The sequence below is a fragment of the Haliotis rubra genome, unplaced genomic scaffold, assembly GCF_003918875.1.
Source record: "Haliotis rubra isolate DU_JTF1 unplaced genomic scaffold, ASM391887v1 Scf29, whole genome shotgun sequence".
Classification (NCBI taxonomy): domain Eukaryota; kingdom Metazoa; phylum Mollusca; class Gastropoda; order Lepetellida; family Haliotidae; genus Haliotis; species Haliotis rubra.
In genome coordinates, this window is record NW_025766957.1 from 377799 (window position 1) to 398121 (window position 20323).

The 20323-nt window shown below is 42.0% G+C and overlaps 1 protein-coding gene across 1 annotated transcript in view; it reads left to right on the forward strand.

The window, feature by feature from the left end:
• The window catches only part of LOC124281769 (liprin-alpha-1-like), a 138377-nt gene that overhangs the window by 85645 nt on the left and 32409 nt on the right, over positions 1-20323 (forward strand). Inside the window, 6 exon segments of the mRNA XM_046717743.1 lie at positions 12329-12460; positions 12851-13072; positions 13276-13422; positions 14564-14698; positions 18483-18566; positions 19396-19590. Of these exon segments, the coding sequence (XP_046573699.1) occupies positions 12329-12460; positions 12851-13072; positions 13276-13422; positions 14564-14698; positions 18483-18566; positions 19396-19590 (915 nt within the window).

The following is a 20323-nucleotide window of genomic DNA, read 5'->3' on the forward strand; positions in this document are numbered from 1 at the left end:
CACCATCTATGTGATCTCTGCTGTTGGTAGTTCACCATCCATGTCCTCTTTGCTGTTGGTGGTTCATCATCTTTGTCATCTCCACTGTTGGTTGTTCACCATCTATGTCATTTGCTGTTGGTGTTTCACCATCCATGTGATCTCTGCTGTTGGTGTTTCACCATCTATGTCATCTCTGCTGTTGGTGGTTCACCATCTATGTCATCTCTGCTGTTGGTGGGTCACCATCTATGTCATCTCTGCTGTTGGTGGTTCACCATCCATGTCATTTCTGCTGTTGGTGGGTCACCATCCATGTCTTCTCTGCTGTTGGTGGTTCACCATCCATGTCATTTCTGCTGTTGGTGGTTCACCATCCATGTGATCTCTGCTGTTGGTGGTTCACCATCTATGTGATCTCTGCTGTTGGTAGTTCACCATCCATGTCCTCTTTGCTGTTGGTGGTTCATCATCTTTGTCATCTCCACTGTTGGTTGTTCACCATCTATGTCATTTGCTGTTGGTGTTTCACCATCCATGTGATCTCTGCTGTTGGTGTTTCACCATCTATGTCATCTCTGCTGTTGGTGGTTCACCATCTATGTCATCTCTGCTGTTGGTGGGTCACCATCTATGTCATCTCTGCTGTTGGTGGTTCACCATCCATGTCATTTCTGCTGTTGGTGGGTCACCATCCATGTCATCTCTGCTGTTGGTGGTTCACCATCCATGTCATCTCTGCTGTTGGTGGTTCACCATCTATGTCATCTCTGCTGTTGGTGGTTCACCATCCATGTCATCTCTCTGTTGGTGGTTCACCATCTATGTATGTCATCTCTGCTGGGTGGTTCACCATCCATGTCATCTCTGCTGTTGGTGGTTCACCATCCATGTCATTTCTGCTGTTGGTGGGTCACCATCTATGTCATCTCTGCTGTTGGTGGTTCACCATCCATGTAATTTCTGCTGTTGGTGGGTCACCATCCATGTCATCTCCACTGTTGGTGGTTCACCATCTGTCATGTCATCACCATCTATGTCATCTGTTGGTGGTTCACCATCTTGGTAGTTCATGTCATCTCTGCTGTTGGTGGTTCACCATCCATGTCATCTCTGCTGTTGGTGGTTCACCATCCATGTCATGCTGTTGGTGGTTCACCATCCATGTCATCTCTGCTGTTGGTGGTTCACCATCTATGTCATCTCTGCTGTTGGTGGTTCACCATCCATGTCATCTCTGCTGTTGGTGGTTCACCATCCATGTCATGTCATCTCTGCTGTTGGTGGTTCACCATCCATGTCATCTCTGCTGTTGGTGGTTCACCATCCATGTCATCTCTGCTGTTGGTGGTTCACCATCTATGTCATCTCTGCTGTTGGTGGTTCACCATCCATGTCATTTCTGCTGTTGGTGGTTCACCATCTATGTCATCTCTGCTGTTGGTGGTTCACCATCCATGTCATCTCTGCTGTTGGTGGTTCACCATCCATGTCATCTCTGCTGTTGGTGGTTCACCATCTATGTTGGTTCACCATCCATGTCATTTCTGCTGTTGGTGGGTCACCATCCATGTCATCTCTGCTGTTGGTGGTTCACCATCCATGTCATCTCCATGTTGGTGGTTCACCATCCATGTCATCTCTGCTGTTGGTGGTTCACTATCCAAGTCATCATGCAACCAGTGTCTTCCAACTCACACACAACCCTCCCCCGTGACCATGATAGTCTTATCTGTATCATGCTTCACAATGCATGAAACAAAACGGCATGTTAAATATCAGACAGCCATCAGCCAGCTTTCATCCACCCCCATGTATTCATTATAGACGTAGTTTATTTCTTTCATTTTGAATTAAAGCTTTCAATATTTTATGATCCACAAATAGAGAAGACAAGAAAGTCTTTAGTAATTCTCTGCCGATCGCTGATCAATCAAACCAAAAAATAGCATGTCTGCGTCAAGGTATGGCAGCCTACCACTCTCCCCAACTCTGGATTCGTCACAAAGATCCCCCTTGTTGCTCAAACCAGGTGGTCCGCTAAACTCATTACCCATCAAACATTGCCCCTTCGACCTGAATCGGGTAATCAAGGGCTGCCTAAAGATCAGAAGGCACGTACAATTCCAGGTGACATTTAACTTTGACATAAAAAGTTTTGAGCCGTGCTACATATACTAGCAGCACCAGCGTTGAAACAGCCGAGGGCGAGGGATTTACTGCTTGGCTCTAATCCTTAAGCCAATATTAATGTAGATTGTTAGGTTGAGGTCTCAGGTCCAGTGTCCTGACTTAATATTGCTCAAATCAGCATGGATCTCCACATAGCCATTCAGATCTTTTGATGGGACATGTTAGTGAGAGTTATATACCATTTTTGGAGATTCAGGATCAAATAAGGGGTATAAGTTGACGAAAATGTGTATTTGGTGGTTTCAGAATGTCACTTAATTCACAACATCTGAGTTTTAGTTTTACGCCGCTTTTAGCAATATTCCAGCAATATCACAGCGGGGGGACACCAGAAATGGGCTTCACACATTGTGCCCATGTGGGGAAACGACACTTCAGCCACTAGCCTACCCCACTTCCCCAATTCACAGCATGTCAGGGGCGGTGGGGTAGCCTAGTGGTTAAAGCGTTCGCTCGTCACGCCGAAGACCTGGGTTCAATTCCCCACATGGGTACAATGTGTGAAGCCCATTTCTGGTGTCCCCCGCCGTGATATTGCTGGAATATTGCTAAAAGCGGCGTAAAACTACACTCACTCACTGGAGTGTTGCTCATGCTATCAACCACTGCTATACTCGGCTGAATTTTGTATCTTTGCATGCTTCCATGACGTGATCGGAGTATTACAAATTGTGACATGAAACATAATTGCTCAGTAAGTCACTTATCCACTCAAATGTAATATCTTGACTATTCTTTATCTACTATGCAGATTTGTTTGGTTGGGTTGTTGAGGCTTTTTTAAACTCTGCAATATTCCAGTTATATGACAGTTATGTGTTGACAGAGCATGTCCTCAATCCATTAAGTCACAACTTAGACCATCATTGGTTGCCTCATAGGACCAATTCTAATGGAGAAGGGTGGTGGGGTAACCTAGTGGTTAAAGTATTTGCTCGTCAACGCGAATTTTGAAATGATCCAGGAAGAACTCACGTGCTTTTATTTCTTTATGAAATACACAGCAACAATGTACGGACATCTTAACCAATTGACTAAGTTCTGGTCATCTTGTCACCTGTTGTTTATATAGACAACTATATACATGTGCAACTGTGTACAAATGCAACTATTAAAATTAAAAGAAATTAAAAAAAAGAAAAGAATTTGCTCGTCATGCTGAAGAAACAGGTTTGATTCCCCACATGGATACAATGTGAGAAGCCTATTTCTGGTGTTCCCTGCTATTATATTGCTGGAATATTGCTTAAAGCGGCGTAAAACCATACTCTCTCACTCACTCTAACCCAGAACCTCCACAAGGAGTGCTGTCAGTATAAATTTATGACAGATTAATAAGACTAACCCTATCAAGATTTGTGAAGCATTTAAATTAATAATGGCAGACCTGATGTAAGCCTGGTCAAAGAAGTGCAAATCTATGACCAAATCTATCTCAAAGGTCACATATTCTAAATTTGACAACATTCAGACTGCAATAAAATCGAAGCCATGGTCACCAATTACCATCCATCAATAGCGTTTGTTTCAAAACACAAACTAACTACCTGTATTGAGTGACAGTATTTAATGTTATTGATAATATGGATCTATATCCAACGCGATTAACTATGTTGATTCAGCCAATCAATTGAGACGGTTAAAAATTGATGAGTGATTCTGCGTTTATAGACGATAGTAAACAGCCTCGGCTGCTGAAGCTGCGCTCATCTTTATGTCTGCCCTACATCCAATATTCATGGGATAAGGAACAAATTTGAAAATGAAATTACTTATAGTCACAGGACAGTGAACAAGTTCTATGGGATCCGCCGTTTAATAAGTCCATTTGAATATTATGGGATATAAATTTACGATGTCATGCTTTCATTTGTGGAAAGTTTAAATGATGGCTTACTAATTAAATGGGATAAATCAGTAAGTAATGTCATGCAGATTCTTATGAGAGAGTTCTGCAAGTATGAATAACTTTGTGTGTTTTAATATAACGATTTGGATCTGTGCCTACCCAAATTGTTGCTCATTGTTTCACTAATGAAAGATACCTACAATTAAGTGAGTGAATTTACTTTTTCGATGCTTCAGCAATATTGTAGTGTTGTCATACAGACCCTGAAGCAAATATATCCAAGAAATCCCACGCAAGTCTAGAAAATGTGGCAAGTCTAGATTTCCACAGCTTCAGGAATGATGAAAGTGTCAGGGCTCCTGTTTATTATATTTTGTTTCTTTTTAACTATGAGCCTTTTTTCTGTAAAATATGTTCATGTCAGAGACTAGTTGTTAGTCTAGCAATATTCCAGCAATATCACAATGGTGGACACCAGAAATGGGCTTCACACATTGTACCGATGTGGGGAATCGAACCCGGATCTTCGGTGAACACTTTAATCATTAGGCTACCCTACCGCCCCTACAATTAAGGAAAATATGTTTGATGTAATGGTGTGAGTGAGTTTAGTTTTACATCGCTTTCAGCAATATTTCAGCGGGGGACACCAGAAATGGGCTTCACACATTGTACCCATGTAGGGAATCAAACCCAGGTCTTCAGCGTGACTAGCGAAAACGCTTTAACCACGAGGCTACCCCATTGCCCCTGTAATGGTGTAGTAGACATATAAATGTTAAAACCTGAATCTGATTTTGTAAAATATATCTCTGGTAACATTAAGGAATAGTTTATGTATCTCATTATGGTTTTGTTAGGGTGTTGATAGGTTTATTTGATTCACTTTGCACAAATAAGAGCATTTACTCCAAATGAGAGACGTGTAATAAAACTCATATTGTCCCTATTCCACAGCCTCTTAAGCTTTTCCGTACCTAAGTTAAATGGCATTTCATGAGTTGTGATCTTTTTCCTGGGTTCCTGCTCATGCCACTCTATTAAATGGTATTGTATTGTAATGTGGGGTCTGCGGAATAAGATTCTCAAGCAGGTGAAACTTCGGCTCAATATCTTGTATATCTTTGCTTTGATAAATCCATACGAAGTTGACTCACATGGTTTTCGAACAAACAGTACTGAAGGGAGCACTTTGAGGTAGCATGTTAGACAGGCATTAGATCGGTGGGACTGAAATAGCTTCAAGTCGATCCAGGCATTGTTACCTGATTGATTTCAAACATTTATTGCATCAAGTATACATTAAAAATTATTACAAGAAATTATGCATCAGGTCATCACGACCTGGATTTGGGTCGGCTTGAGGTGACTGTCTGGAACTGAATTAAAAAATATACTGGCGGTTTGAGTCATGTGATTAATTGGATGTCTCAGGAGATTATCAGTTGCAACCACAAACAGGGATTTGCTTAAGTAGTGATTATACAACGTTAGTGCCTTGCATTATTGAACATATGATCAGGGTGGAAATATTCATGAGATCGGTGGTGTGTTCACTGGAGTAGGGAGTTATGGTTCTTTATCATTCACACTTACTTAAGTTAGTGTAGGGTGTAGGTAAGGCAGGTAAATTATGGTTATGTAGGTAAGAAAGGTAAATTATAGTTAGTGAGTATGGTTCAACGCCTCCTTTATCAATATTCCAGCAATATCATAGCGGGGACACCAGAAATGGGCAGAAATACCTATGTGGGGAATCGAACATTGGTCTTCATCATGATAAGCGAATGCTTTAACCTGACTTAGTTTCCCCACTGCCTCTAATGAGCGTTGGTATAGGGTCGAAAGGAAAATATTGCTTCATATGGATAAGAAGGGGACATTATGGTCATAATATGTAGCTAAAAAGAAGATGGAGGTCTGCAGAATCAGCAACACATTCTGAACATTTTTTTGTTGTTTTTTTTGTGTAAAATAACCATATTTGTAAGAAATCGTTAAAATATTCCAGACTCATTGACCCATGATGATCCGGGTTAGAATTGGTGTTCAGCAGCCCATGCTTGTCGTAAGAGACGACTAACGGGATTGGGTGGTCAGACTCGCTGACTTGGTAAACACATGTCACCGTATCCCAATTGCATAGATTGATGCTCATGCTGTTGATCACTGGATTGTCTGATCCAGACTCAATTATTTACAGACCACCGCCATATAGCTGGAATATTGCTGAGTGTGGCGTAAAACCACCAACTAACCATCCAGACTCACTGATAATTGCTGATATTAGTTTCACCAATGGTACAAAACATGAAATACCTGCATCACTTAGGGCTTACACGTCAAGCCGACACACTGAGATCTAGCTGAAATACTGGCTTTTAATTCCAACTCATTTAAGATCAGTGATCTCCCAGTGATTCCAGGTTAAAATAATTGTTTGTCAACAGCAACCTGAGCTGATCAGTTGACCAACTGGATTGGGTGGTCAGACTCAGTGATGTGTGTGTATGTTATCACACCCTGATCGTGCAGATCATTGCTCACAATGTCCATGACTCGAATGTCTGGTCCAGGCGCAGGTAATTACAGGCTACTGACATGTTGCTGGGATATTTCCACGTGGCACATTACACGGCAAACGAACAAGACAAGTGAATGACGTTGCGGTACTGCTTGATCCCTTCCCTTCTCTGCTCTTTTCATCTCATCTCTTCCTTTCCCTTCTCTTTTCTTCTCATTACTTCTCTTCCCTTGTCTTTTCTTCTCATCCCTTCTCTTCCCTGCTTTCTTCTCATCTCTTCCTTTTTCTTTTGTTCCTATCCCATCTCTTCCATTTTCCTTTCTTCTCTCCTCTTCTTTCGTTCTCTTTTCTTCTCATCTCTTCTCTTCCCTGCTTTCTTCTTTCCATCTCTTCCCTTTTCTGTTCTTATTCCTTTTCCATTTTCTTCCCTTTTCTTTTCAACCCTTCTCTTCCGTTCTCTTCTCATCTCTCCTCTTCCCTGCTCTTTTCTTCTCATCTCTCCTTGTCTGTTTTAATCTCTTTTCTGCTCTCTTCTCTCCTGGTCTCCTTTCCTCTGCTGTCCCTCAGCTGTACATACACATCACCGTGTCTCCAAACCTCCAAGTACTGGTGCTTATTACAACCTGATATCCTGTCTTAAAAAAAACACCAGACATGGAACTATTTCATCACAAACATTTTGGATGTCTGGAGGGTTAAAAAAAATCCAGGATTTGTTTTTCTCGCCCTAGTGTTGTTTAGCTGCTGAGATGTATTCCAAGGACGACAAAATGAATCTTGCCTCAGATTGATTGGTAATCTGTAAGAGGGTGGGATGAAATTGAAAGAAATTGATCTTTATTCTTTTTGAAGCAGTATGATTAAGATGGGTTGATGGAAGTATTCTGGAGTTTAAAACTCATTCTGTCAAGATATTTAAGTGATGCAAACTGATTTACAGGCTGATTTAGGGAATATGCTTGGTGGAACTTCTGAGAAGAATTTTGTTGACGAAAGTTTTTCCGAATTCTTTTTTAAAAGTATTTTTATCTATATTTTTGCAGTGAATGTTTTTTTTGTGTAGAGGGATGAAATGGTGTAATGTTAGACCATCCTGAAAATGTTTTTTATTCTCTCCATACTTGGGTTTTTGAGCGATTCAAGGGCCCTAGAAATTGTTGGACACAAATCCATGTCCATGCACAACCAATTTCACACAACCCCAATAAACCAATTCGTTTTCTGTTAACTAACCACCTCCATGGTCTAGTGGACATGTCTGCCAACAGACCAAACTGTTCATGGTTTGAGTGAGTAAGTAAGGTTTTACGCTGCTTCTAGCAATATTCCAGCAATATCACGGCGAGGGACACCAGAAATGGGCTTCACACATTGTACCCATGTGGGAATCGAACCCGTTAGGCCACCCAACCACCCCTTTGGTATTAAGAGAAAACAAGGACTAGATGGTTCAGAGTCACAATACAGTGTCGTGGGGTTTAGCGCAAACCAGGGGATATAGTTTTAGTCTATGTCCGTACGTCCGTATGTACGCATTGGAATATCTTAAGAACCGTTCACTAGATTCTTTTCATATTTGGTACCTAGGTTAATCACAGTATAAGAAAGGCCCAAGTCAGGTTTGGTGACCTTGACCTTCATTTCAAGGTCACAAGGGGACTTTAACGTTTTACCTGGATGTTAAGCTATCTCAAGAACCATTCACTGGATTTTCTTCATATTCATTACAAAGCTTTATCTAGGGAAGGTGCAGGGCCCAGTCGATTTTGGTGACCTTCACATAATTTTCAAGGTCATGGCAACACTTTGAAGATTTCAGCATGTAAACCTGCATGTTAAGCTATCTCAAGATCCGTTCACTGGATTGTCTTCATATTTGAAACCAAGCTTTATCTAGAGAAGGTGCAGGGCCCAGTCAATTTTGGTGACCTTCACTTAATTTTCAAGGTCACAGAGACACTTTGAAGATTTCAGCATATTAACCTGCAGGTTATGCTTGTCAGCGAGATACCTCAAGAACCATTCACTGGAGTTTCTTCATATTTGACACCAAGCTTCATCCAGGGAAGGCGCAGGGCCCAATCGAAGATTTCAGCATGTTAACCTGAATTGTCAGCAAGATATTTCAAGAACAGTTCACTGGATTTTCTTCATAGATTTTCAAGACTTCCCTTGAATGTTTTTCAATAAGCAATATCTTTAGTACTATTTTTGCATATTTCATACACTATGACATTCATGTCAAGGTCAAAGTCAGTCTTGAAAATATGTGTGTGTTTGAACACTTAAAGACCAAGATATCAAGAGAGGTGGACTGGTCATGTTTTTGTTGACATTTAACTTAAACTTTCATTACTTTATAAGTTTGATTGATAATTTGCGTCGGGGGATTATGTCACCTTAGTGATAATGCTTGTTAAGCGTAATTTTTAATAATATTTATGTACAGAATTGCTGACCCCCCCCTTGTACAGGTGTACAAAATTGATGACCCCCTACCTCCCCAGAACAAAATGGGTAACACCACCCCACCCCTAAAATGATCATCACCCCCCTAGCCATAAATTATGAACGGTCCCTCACCTTAATTAACTAGTCTTGAGCCTGTATTCTGATATAAGTGACAAATTCAAAGAAAATTTGCTAAATACCCCCCATCATCAGTGTCTTTCTGACACGACAGTCACACTTATCCATCTTGCCAGTTATTTTGACCAGGGAGAAAGAACATGGCCGCCTACAATATGGATGGCATTATGCATTCCAATGACAAGATCAAATAACATCATTCACTCATCGTAATACTGATCAAGTAACGACTGCCCTCTTCAAACAAACCGCCAAAATGTGTAAATTCTGACCAGGAATCGCTTACGCCTTGGGGTAAAAAAGGAATGACCATATTTGCTTCTCTGTCTAAAATGAGTCTTATTCCATCAAATCCATGGAAATAGCTGGCCCATGCAGGGAGGACGTTTTGGCTTTTGTGACAAATCTGTAGCATGCAGCCGTGAGGGAAATGGACGTTTTATGAAACTGTCTGCTCAAACAAAAGGGTGTAGAATTCCATGTGTGCGATCATTTGTCTCGTTTGACTTCATATCGGAAAGCAGTGTTTGCGCGGGGAAGCATACAAGATAGCCACTGCCACGTTGGAAGTGTTGGCGTCTCATTAGCGATAATAGCTTGTAAAAACAGCGAGATCCGATGGTGATTGATAGGCCGCTACATAATGGTCAAGCAGCCCAGATAACATAACCACGTCCACGTCATATTCATGAAATCCAGATCTCGAAATCCTTGATCTTTGGACTCCGATCATCAAACACAACCTCACCTCCGCAGCCGTGGTTGATGAACTGTATTAGACATGCATTTCTACAGCTTCTTTGATGTGTTTTTTTAAATGAGGGCAAATTGAACTAATTTTACAGGTGGCTAAACAAGAATATCGTCAGAGAGCAAGCTGTGGTTTCATTTAGATTTGAGTTGTGTTTTATTGGCTCGGGAGAAGGATTCTCCTCTCTGACATATTGACAACATGATGTTTATTACAATGAAAATTAACGAGCACTTGACATTAGGTCAGGGAATGCCATCTCCATTTATCTGTAGGGAGGCCTGTGAGACTATGCAAAGACCGACCTTCGAGTTACTGGTTTTCGCTTTAATGACTAGATTATAAAAGAATATTGAATTTTGAATTTTCCAGAGGCTTTTAGGCATAAATGTACCAAAGAATTTCATTTCTGATCAGGCTTGATAGCAAAGCAGATGTTAGTCATCTCTGAGATGATGTTCTAATGACATGTTATTTGATGCCAAGATATTCTTGTTTGCTATTTTCAACCTCTCGTAATGGACAGATCTGAAGCTGCATGTTAGAGGCAAAGGGTAAAAAACTGTCGAACCTAATCTCCATTTTGAACAAAATACTTCATAACGTCTTCATATTTCTTTCCTATGTGATGCCCAGCTAGCCCTAATGGATTGTGAAACAAGTAGTCGATCTGTTTAAACATTTACAAAGTCAACAGTATGGAAATTTTGTTGAAATTTTGATTAGTTCAGATGATTTTATTGTGGAAGGTTATGTATGTTGGATATTTTTTCCAAATTTGACACAATAATTGTTAAAAACTACCAGAATCCCCCCAGATATTGCTTGAATATTGCCTACAGTGCCATAAAAAGTTACTCACTCGCTCTGTGGGAGTCCAGCTCAGAGTAGGTTCCCTTGAAATCTAATGCGGTTGTAAAATGCAACGTAATGGATTGGATTTTACGGGGAAAAAGCTAATATTATTAATTAATCGCATAAGCAGTGAGGAAAAAATGCTGCAAGTATCTTTGAAATACAGCCCCAAGTTTGAAGTGTAATATATTTTATGAGTAATACCTTAGATTTGTCATCCATCATTTTTTAACTGAAGAAGTGTTGTCATCTTCGTCAGTACTGTCTTAACTTAAAACGACCAGTGAAGGTCTGGGTTAGAATGAACCTTCAGTAACCCATGCTTGTCGTAAGAGGCGACTAATGGGATCGGGTGGTCAGGCTTGCTGGCTTGGTTGACACGTCATCGGTTCCCAATTGAGCAGATCGATGCTCATGCTGTTGATCACTGGATTTTCTGGTCCAGACTCGATTATTTACAGACTGTCGCCATATAGCTGGAATATTGCTGAGTGCGGCGTAAAACTAAACTTACTCACTCACTCACTTAACTTAAAACAGAATTTCTCAGTCTCATGGAACTGTTTTAATTGGTTTAGCATTTCAGCATAATGCTGTTCGAATCATTCCTGATTTATAAGTTATGGTAGCAAATGGGTCCAGTAGGATCTTTGTCAAAATACAATGTAAGTGTTAGGCCAGTTACAATTCACTAGTGTATTCAGTGAATCGAACCGTATCCCTTCATGAATTTCAATTTGCAATCACCAGGATCGTATAGTCATTAATTATTTAAAAAGGAGTGTTTTCACTTTGATTTGTTTGGGGTTTTATTCAAAATGACATGCATCATGGAATATATCCAACCACGCAGGATAATGGCAAGCAGTCGTATATATTTAATTTGTTTATAATGTGTTTGCTGGTCATTGTTGTGAGAAATAAACAATGTCAACATGGTGAAAACATCATATTGAATAATACATCACCTGCTGACTTGTTATTGTATGTGTTAGCCAGTATTCATGATATGTATCCTAATCACCTAATCGTTACCGCATGAGTAAATGTAATACACTGCAGAATGGGAAATGGTTGAAACAGGCCTGGAATTTGTAGTTTGACCATTTTCGTTTGATTATGGAGACAAATTCCTGTGTCACGTTGCTGATGTTTCTAGGTTGTCAGACCACACCCTTCTAAGGGAAACAGTGTTATGGCATAGCTAAACCTCACTCACTCACTCACTCACTCACTGAAATGTACCGCCTACATGATGTAGTGGGTAGAGGGTCTGCCCGGTTTTAACCCCGGCCGTGTCAGACCAAAATACGTAAAAATATGGTACTTGTTCTCTGCCTGGTGCTCAGCATTAATGGGTAAAACAAGGACGGGTCGGCTCGGAGTCGGTATAATGTGTCTGAGTGGGGTATTCATGCTTAACTGCGGCATAGATCTCAGTGAGCTAGAACTATAAAACCAGCTTAAGTCTGTACTAGTACAAGAAGCCACACATGCACGACGTCATATGAGTGAAATATTCTTAAGTGCGACATTAAACCCCATTTCACTCACCTCACTTCACTGAAATGTTTTTGTGTTTTTGCAGTTGTTTACTCTGCGTGAACAGCAGACCAAGTCCCGCCATTCCAGTGGCAGTACGGAAGATGGGGACAAACTGAGGAAGGTATCATCTGCTGACTCTTCACAGGAAGAAAATCAAAAAGAGGCACATCCAAAAGTAGGTGGAATTCTGGGAATTGTTACAATATGCTTTATGATAAAATTACCTTTTTTAGGTAAATCATACTTTGATAGGTGATATTGAAGACCCTCTCCAACTTAACACACACAGGGTCTTATTGGACAAGATTGGTTCATGCTCTTGCTATCGATCTTTGGTTTGTGATCATGTGGTTACGTACAGTCTGTAATGGTACAACAGTAATGACTAAGATGTGAAAAACTTTAGTTCAGCAGGCAGAATGATGTATGTAAAAAATTGATGTGCCACAATAATATATTTAACAAATTATGGAATTACCATTTAAGGAAGTTGATGTCCAAAGGAGTGTAATTATTTGTGTTTGTTTCTATGTCTTATTCAAAGCCCTAGAATGCCTACTTTCAGCGATTGTCCAATGGGTCAATTGACCCAGATTCGGAAATTAACCGCGTCATCGAGCTCCAGGAAACAGTTGAGAAGCAGAACAGTGAGTTGACATCTGCTCGGACGAAGATGCTGGAGCTGACCAACAAGTGCACGGAACTGGACGAGAGCTTCACCACAAACCAGAAAGATTTCGTCAAAGCTCAGGAACAGGTGGTCAAGCTGCAGAGGGATCTTCGAGAGGTGAGCTAGAGGGAGGATTGTTAGGGTCAATGCTGATCGGTCATTTCACTGTGGGGAACAATACTCTGACGTCTCAAGTTTACATCCGTCTGCCTTGGTCTTAATTCTTTGTTGCTTGTTGGTTATTTTCTCGACTTACAGGATTCAGTAATTTTTATGTGATTGATGAATGAACATGCGGTAGTAACATGGCTGTTTTGTAGTCTCAGGCCCAGAAGGAGGACCAAGAAGAGAGGATAGCGACTTTAGAGAAGCGGTACCTCAACGCCCAGCGAGAGTCAACATCATTGCATGACCTCAACGACAAGCTGGAGTCAGAGTTGGCCATGAAGGAGTCGCAGCTGAAAACTGTAAGTGTTGTTGGTCTCCCATCTGTGAGTGGTCCCTCAAATTCTATACCGGCCTGCCCTCAAACAGTGGTCCCTCTTGTCCATACTGGTCTTCCCACAGTCCATGGTCCCTCTGATCCATAAAGGTCTTCCCACAGTCTGTGGTCCCTCTGATCCATAAAGGTCTGCCCACAGTCTGTGGTCCCTCTGATCCATAAAGGTCTGCCCACAGTCTGTGGTCCCTCTGATCCATAAAGGTCTTCCCACAGTCTGTGGTCCCTCTGATCCATAAAGGTCTGCCCACAGTCTGTGGTCCCTCTTGTCCACGCTGGTCTGCCCACAGTCTGTGGTCCCTCTGATCCATAAAGGTCTTCCCACAGTCTGTGGTCCCTCTGATCCATAAAGGTCTGCCCACAGTCTGTGGTCCCTCTGATCCATGCTGGTCTGCCCACAGTCTGTGGTCCCTCTTAGTCCATGCTGGTCTTCCCACAGTCTGTGGTCCCTCTTGATCCATAAAGGTCTGCCCACAGTCTGTGGTCCCTCTTTGTCCATGCTGGTCTGCCCACAGTCTGCTGGTCCATGCCACAGTCTGGTCTGCCCACAGTCTGTGGTCCCTCTTTGTCCATGCTGGTCTGCCCACAGTCTGTGGTCCCTCTTGTCCATGCTGGTCTGCCCACAGTCTGTGGTCCCTCTTGTCCACGCTGATCTGCCCACAGCTGGTCTGCCCACAGTCTGTGGTCCCTCTTGTCCATGCTGGTCTGCCCACAGTCTGTGGTCTTGTCTTGTCCATGCTGGTCTGCCCACAGTCTGTGGTCCCTCTTGTCCACGCTGGTCTGCCCACAGTCTGTGGTCCCTCTTAGTCCATGCTGGTCTGCCCACAGTCTGTGGTCCCTCTTGTCCATGCTGGTCTGCCCACAGTCTGTGGTCCCTCTTGCCCACGCTGGTCTGCCCACAGTCTATGGTCCCTCCCAGTCCATGCTGGTCTCCCTTCAGACAGTGGACCCTCTTGTCCATGCTGGTCTGCCCACAGACATTGGACCCTCTCATCGATACTGTCAACCCCACAGACAGTGGACCCTCTCATCCATGCCATCCAGCCTGATCCATGCCATCTGTAACCATCAGTTTGTGCTGTGTAATATTGGCCTGTCTCTGTTTACAGAATGAGGAGAAGATACGCTCTGTCCAGGAGAAATATGAGATGGCAGAGCAGAAGCTTCATCAGTCAATGAAAAAGGTGGAGGTGTTGCCAACGATAGAAGCCCAGCTACAGCAAAGGATGGATGCCTTGAGCCAGGTACATTGTTGTGTGATGGTTGCCCTCAGCCAGGTACAGAGTGGAGGGTTGTGTGATGGTTGCCCTGAGCCAGGCACAATGTGTGTGTGTGATGGTTGCCCTGAGCCAGGCACAATGTGTGGAGGGTTGTGTGATGGTTGCCCTGAGCCAGGCACAATGTGTGGAGGGTTGTGTGATGGTTGCCCTGAGCCAGGCACAATGTGTGGAGGGTTGTGTGATGGTTGCCCTGAGCCAGGCACAATGTGTGGAGGGTTGTGTGATGGTTGCCCTGAGCCAGGCACAATGTGTGGAGGGTTGTGTGATGGTTGCCCTGAGCCAGGCACAATGTGTGGAGGGTTGTGTGATGGTTGCCCTGAACCAGGTGTGTTGGGTTGTGGAAAGGCTGGTGGGGTTGGTGCAGCATGGTTATTAGAGGAGCAGTCTAAGGAATCACAGAGTGTGGATGGTTGTTGGATCAACTTGAGGAACAACTTTTGGTGAGGAACAACTTTTGGCATGTTGTGGAGTATGGATGGTTTTTACAGGAATGATCACTTCCTGAGCATGGACATATTGGGATGAACGTCACAGTTTTTTTTGTAGAGCATGGGTGATTGCTAGAGGGGTGATCACTTCCTGAGCATGGACATATTGGGATGAACGTCACAGTTTTTTTTGTAGAGCATGGGTGATTGCTAGAGGGGTGATCACTTCCTGTGTATGGACATATTGGGATGAACGTCACAGTTTTTGTAGAGCATGGGTGATTGCTAGAGGGGTGATCACTTCCTGTGTATGGAGGTGTTGAGATGAGTGTCACAGTCACAGAGTGTGGATAATTAGTGTATGGGTAACCTTTCAGGACACCATTTATAACGGAGTTCATAGCACTATGTCTATCATAAGTCTGATTATGGGAAGTACAGTAAACTGTGTTTATGGCGAAATTGACGGATATGACGACCTGGGGTTTTTTTCTGGTCCCAGCCACTTCCTTACAATTATTTTCAAAATGGTTATAATGAACTTCGGTCATAATGACCTAGAATTAGTGGTCCCTCTCAGTTCATCATAACTGTAGGGGTGAGGGGGTAGCCTCGTGGTTAAAGCGTTCGCTTGTCGCGCCGAAGGCCCAGGTTTGATTCCCCATATGGGTACAATGTGTGAAGCCCATTTCTAAGCCGTGATGTTGCTGGAATATTGCTAAAAGGGGCGTAAAACCCAACTCACTCACTCATTATAACTGTAGTTAACTGTAGTTGCTTTTTGATCGTCTTGTCGAGACCCTTGAAGGTCTGGGTTAAAATAAACCTTCAGTAACCCATGCTTGTCGTAAGAGGCGACTAGCGGGATCGGGTGGTCAGGCTCGCTGGCTTGGTTGACACATGTCATCAGTTCCCAATTGCACAGATCGATGCTCATGCTGTTGATCACTGGATTGCCTGGTCCAAACTCGATTATTTACAGACCGCTGCCATATAGCTGGAATATTGCTGAGTGCGGCGTAAAACTAAACTCACTCACTCACTCATCTTGTTGAACCGATCTGTGTCAGGAATTATCAGCTTTCCGCTATCGACCACTTGTTTTCCTGCTCCAGCCCCATAACACTTTGCAGACTCATCCAATATGGATGATACCACCTGCAATATAGATCGTATCACCCCATCACTGACTCACTATCTGACTGATCCTAATGGCTCGCCAAGTGCAAGATAAATTATTGCCTAAAACAAACACAACTATCGTTTTCTTTTCAAATAGAAAGTTTGATGGACCTGTAAACGGCGTCGAGTCACGTAGGCTGGGTTACCTTATTGACAGAACAACAAGAAATGGTGGCGTAATTAGTCAGAGCCCGATGTGTCCAACTATCCTTCCATGATCATCCAACATTCCCACTGTATGTCAAAGGAGGGGGATTCAATTATTTACTCATTATTTGTGGTGAAAACAATTTAAAACAATGTTCCTAATGAAAGCTAAACAATACCAGTTTTTCTCACTACCTGTGCGTTATTTACAAGCACTAATGACTGAAGGGAGGTTGGTGTTACGTAATCACAATCCCACTCAGGTCAGTAGGGAGGATGTCGTGCGCATACAGACTTGGAAGTTGTCTGTAGGCAAGTAGCATTAGGCTGCAATGAGATGAGCTCATGTATTGATTGGCTGCCTTTGAAGAGAGATGCTGCTGATAATGTTGGCCCTGAAAGTTGTCTCGGTGGGACGGTTGGTGTAACAGTTGCACTAATTAGTGTCTTCCGCGCGTCACATGCCCTGAAACTCGGCCCTGGTGACATACGTCAACATGCGATCAGATTAATTTTCATGCAATTTATTTTGGTATTAATAAACCACAAAGGTGAATGTGTTGTGACAGTGTTGTCTGTCTGTCGTAGTGAGAGCCGATGACAGGTCGGTGATTATGTGGGAACATAAGTTGGAAAGTTGGAGTGGAGATTGAATGTTTTGAAAATTAAATAAATGAAAATCCACAAAATGGAAGTTTCCTCTGATCCAGACTCCCAAAGTTTTCAAGCATTCAGGATCACTTTTGTTGACAAGAGAATTGATAGGTTTTATTTAGTTGGCTGAAAATGTTTGCTTTTTAAATATTTTGATTTGCTGGAAAATAGAAAAGAAGAACCAGTATGTTTTTTAAACTATTTTAAACAAAACTGCATTCAGAGGAAGAATCCATTGTTACATGGAGGGTATCCAGGTGGTTCAAGCATTTACACAATGTACTTTGTTGGAATATTGCTATATTGCTCAAAACCCAAATCTTGCACTGATCGTTACATGTTATTGATTAAGTTTCTTGAGGTCTGATTGAAGATTGGTGAAAGATCTGATGGTCTAGTAACTGGAGGTCCTGTTGATTGCTAATTGGAGATTTGATTGATTGTTAAATGGTATTGATAAAGTGTTAAATGGAGGTGTGATCGATTGTGTTACATAAATCTGATTGATTGTTAAATGGAGGTCTGTTCAGTTGTTCAGTTGTTGAGATCTGATTGATTGTTAAATGGAGGTCTGTTCAGTTGTGTTAGAGAGATCTGATTGATTGTTAAATGGAGGTCTGTTCAGTTGTGTTAGAGAGATCTGATTGATTGTTGAATGGAGGTCTGTTCAGTTGTGTTAGAGAGATCTGATTGATTGTTGAATGGAGGTCTGTTCAGTTGTGTTATTGATTGAGATTGATTGTGTTGTTGAGAGTTCAGTTGTTATAGAGATCTGATTGATTGTTGAATGGATTCTTATCAGTTGTTATAGAATCTGATTGATTGTTGAATGGAGGTCTGTTCAGTTGTGTTAGAGAGATCTGTTATTATAGAGATCTGTTCATTGTGTTAGAGAGATCTGATTGATTGTTGAATGGAGGTCTGATTGAGATCTGTTGTTGAATGGAGCTCTTATCAGTTATTATAGAGATCTGATTGATTGTTGAATGGAGCTCAGTTATCAGTTATTATCAGTTATTATAGATCTGATTGATTGTTGAATGGAGCTCTTATTATAGAGATCAGTTGATTGTTGAATGGAGGATTAGAGAGATCTGATTGAATTGTTGTTAATGGATTGATTGTTGAATGTAGCTCTTATCAGTTATTATAGAGATCTGATTGATTGTTTATAGAGATCTGACATGAATCAGTTATTATAGAGATCTGATCATTGAATATATATGAATCTGATTGTTACATGAACTTGTATATATGTGAAGTACAGTTAGCCTAATCCTTTGTTGTGTACCCTCACTCACCCTGGTGCTACGTTTCACTCACTCACTGTGCTGCAGGCAGAGGAGCAGCATGGTTCAGTCCAAGAGCGTCTTGAACAGCTGGAGTCCAATCTCCAGGACAAGGACTCTGAACTACAGCGGGTAGGACAATAAGAAACTAAATTTCACCTGTATTGACAGGGCTCCAGATAATTTCATCAGGAGTACTTACTCCTTATTTTTTCAATACAGGAGTACTGGAAAACCTTAAGGTACATTTAGAGTACTGAATGGAATTCAATCAGTATCAGTAATCCTGTGTTTCGTTTCATATATGCACCACAGCATTGCTACTCTTGTTAAACAGGTCAATAAACAAAAAGACAATACTTTTAAAAAAATATGTCTGTAAATGATTCTAACACCGTACACCATTGCTGTGGTGCGTATCTGCTACTTTTCTAAAATTATTTCCTACCGTATCGTACATATTTTATATCCATACATACGCCAATACGGCCCTTATCTGGAGCCCTGATTGACCTCAGTTTAAAAACATGAAGAGAGGTCTTCTGTTCCCGCAGGTTTCTGCTGTAGTGTTTGAATCTTGGAGTCCCCTTTATTAGTTTTTTGAGAGGGGCTTTTGTTTCCTTGTTTCCTGTATTTTTACACTGTTCTACCTGTGTTGAATCCAGAAAGATGCTATTTGTCCCTCCTACAAATACATTTTAGTGGGGCGGTGGGGTAGCCTAGTGGTTAAAGCGTTCGCTCGTCACGCGAAGACCCGGGTTCAATTCCCCATCTGGGTACAATGTGTAAAGCCCATTTCTGGTGTTCCCTGCCGTGATATAGCTGGAATATGGTATAAAGCGGCGTAAAACTGAACTCAATCACTACATTTTATTGATTTTGATATCAAAGTCATTCCAGTATTTTGATGACCTCTGTGGTGTTGACATCACTGCTATGTGTTATCTTGATGTGTCGACAGGCTCGTCAACGTGAGAAGATGAATGAGGAACATAATGCTCGGCTATCGGCGACTGTGGACAAACTGTTATCGGAGAGCAACGAGCGGCTGCAGCTTCACCTCAAGGAGAGAATGCAGGCACTTGAGGAGAAGAACCAGTTGACTCAGGAGCTGGACCGCACTCGGAAACTCCTCGATGACACACAGCAGGAGAAGGTAAGCCATGCAGTTATGTCCCTTTCCTTCATCAGGATCCTTGATCCTGCTCCATAGCGTGCCCTTGTGCCTTCAAGGAAAGGTGCAGTTCCAGTAGCCTATGTTTGTGGTAGAAGTTGTCACAGTTATTTGATGACTTTGTCAAGTATATGTCTTTTTATCAATCATGTGTGTGCAATCTTTACTTACAACCTGTCCTGTGAAGATCCGGGTTTAGAATTGATCTTCAGTAACCCATGCTTGTCGTAAGAGGCAACTGATGGGATCGGGTGGTCAGGCTCGCTGACTTGGTTGACAACATGTCATCGTATCCCAATTGTGTAGATTGATGCTCATGCTGTTGATCACTGGATTGTCTGGTTCAGACTCGATTATTTACAGACCGCCGCCATATAGCTGGAATATTGCTGAGTGCGGTGTTACACAACCAACCAACCAACCAACCAACTACTTACAATGCCCTATGCAGTATGATTAAAATTTACATATATGTAAAGGAAGGTCAAGTTATTGTTCATGTAAAAAGAGATTCCTTTATGTGTTTGCACAACACATGTTACCGCTTTTCCCAAGCATTTCATAAGGCAACATTGACAATGTGGATTATTGCTCATGATGTCAATCATTGGACCGATCTCAATCCTGGATTGTCTGGATGATTACACATGTACACATGTAGCTGGAATATTGCTTCGTGCGATATTGAACAACAAACAAACACTGAAACTAACAT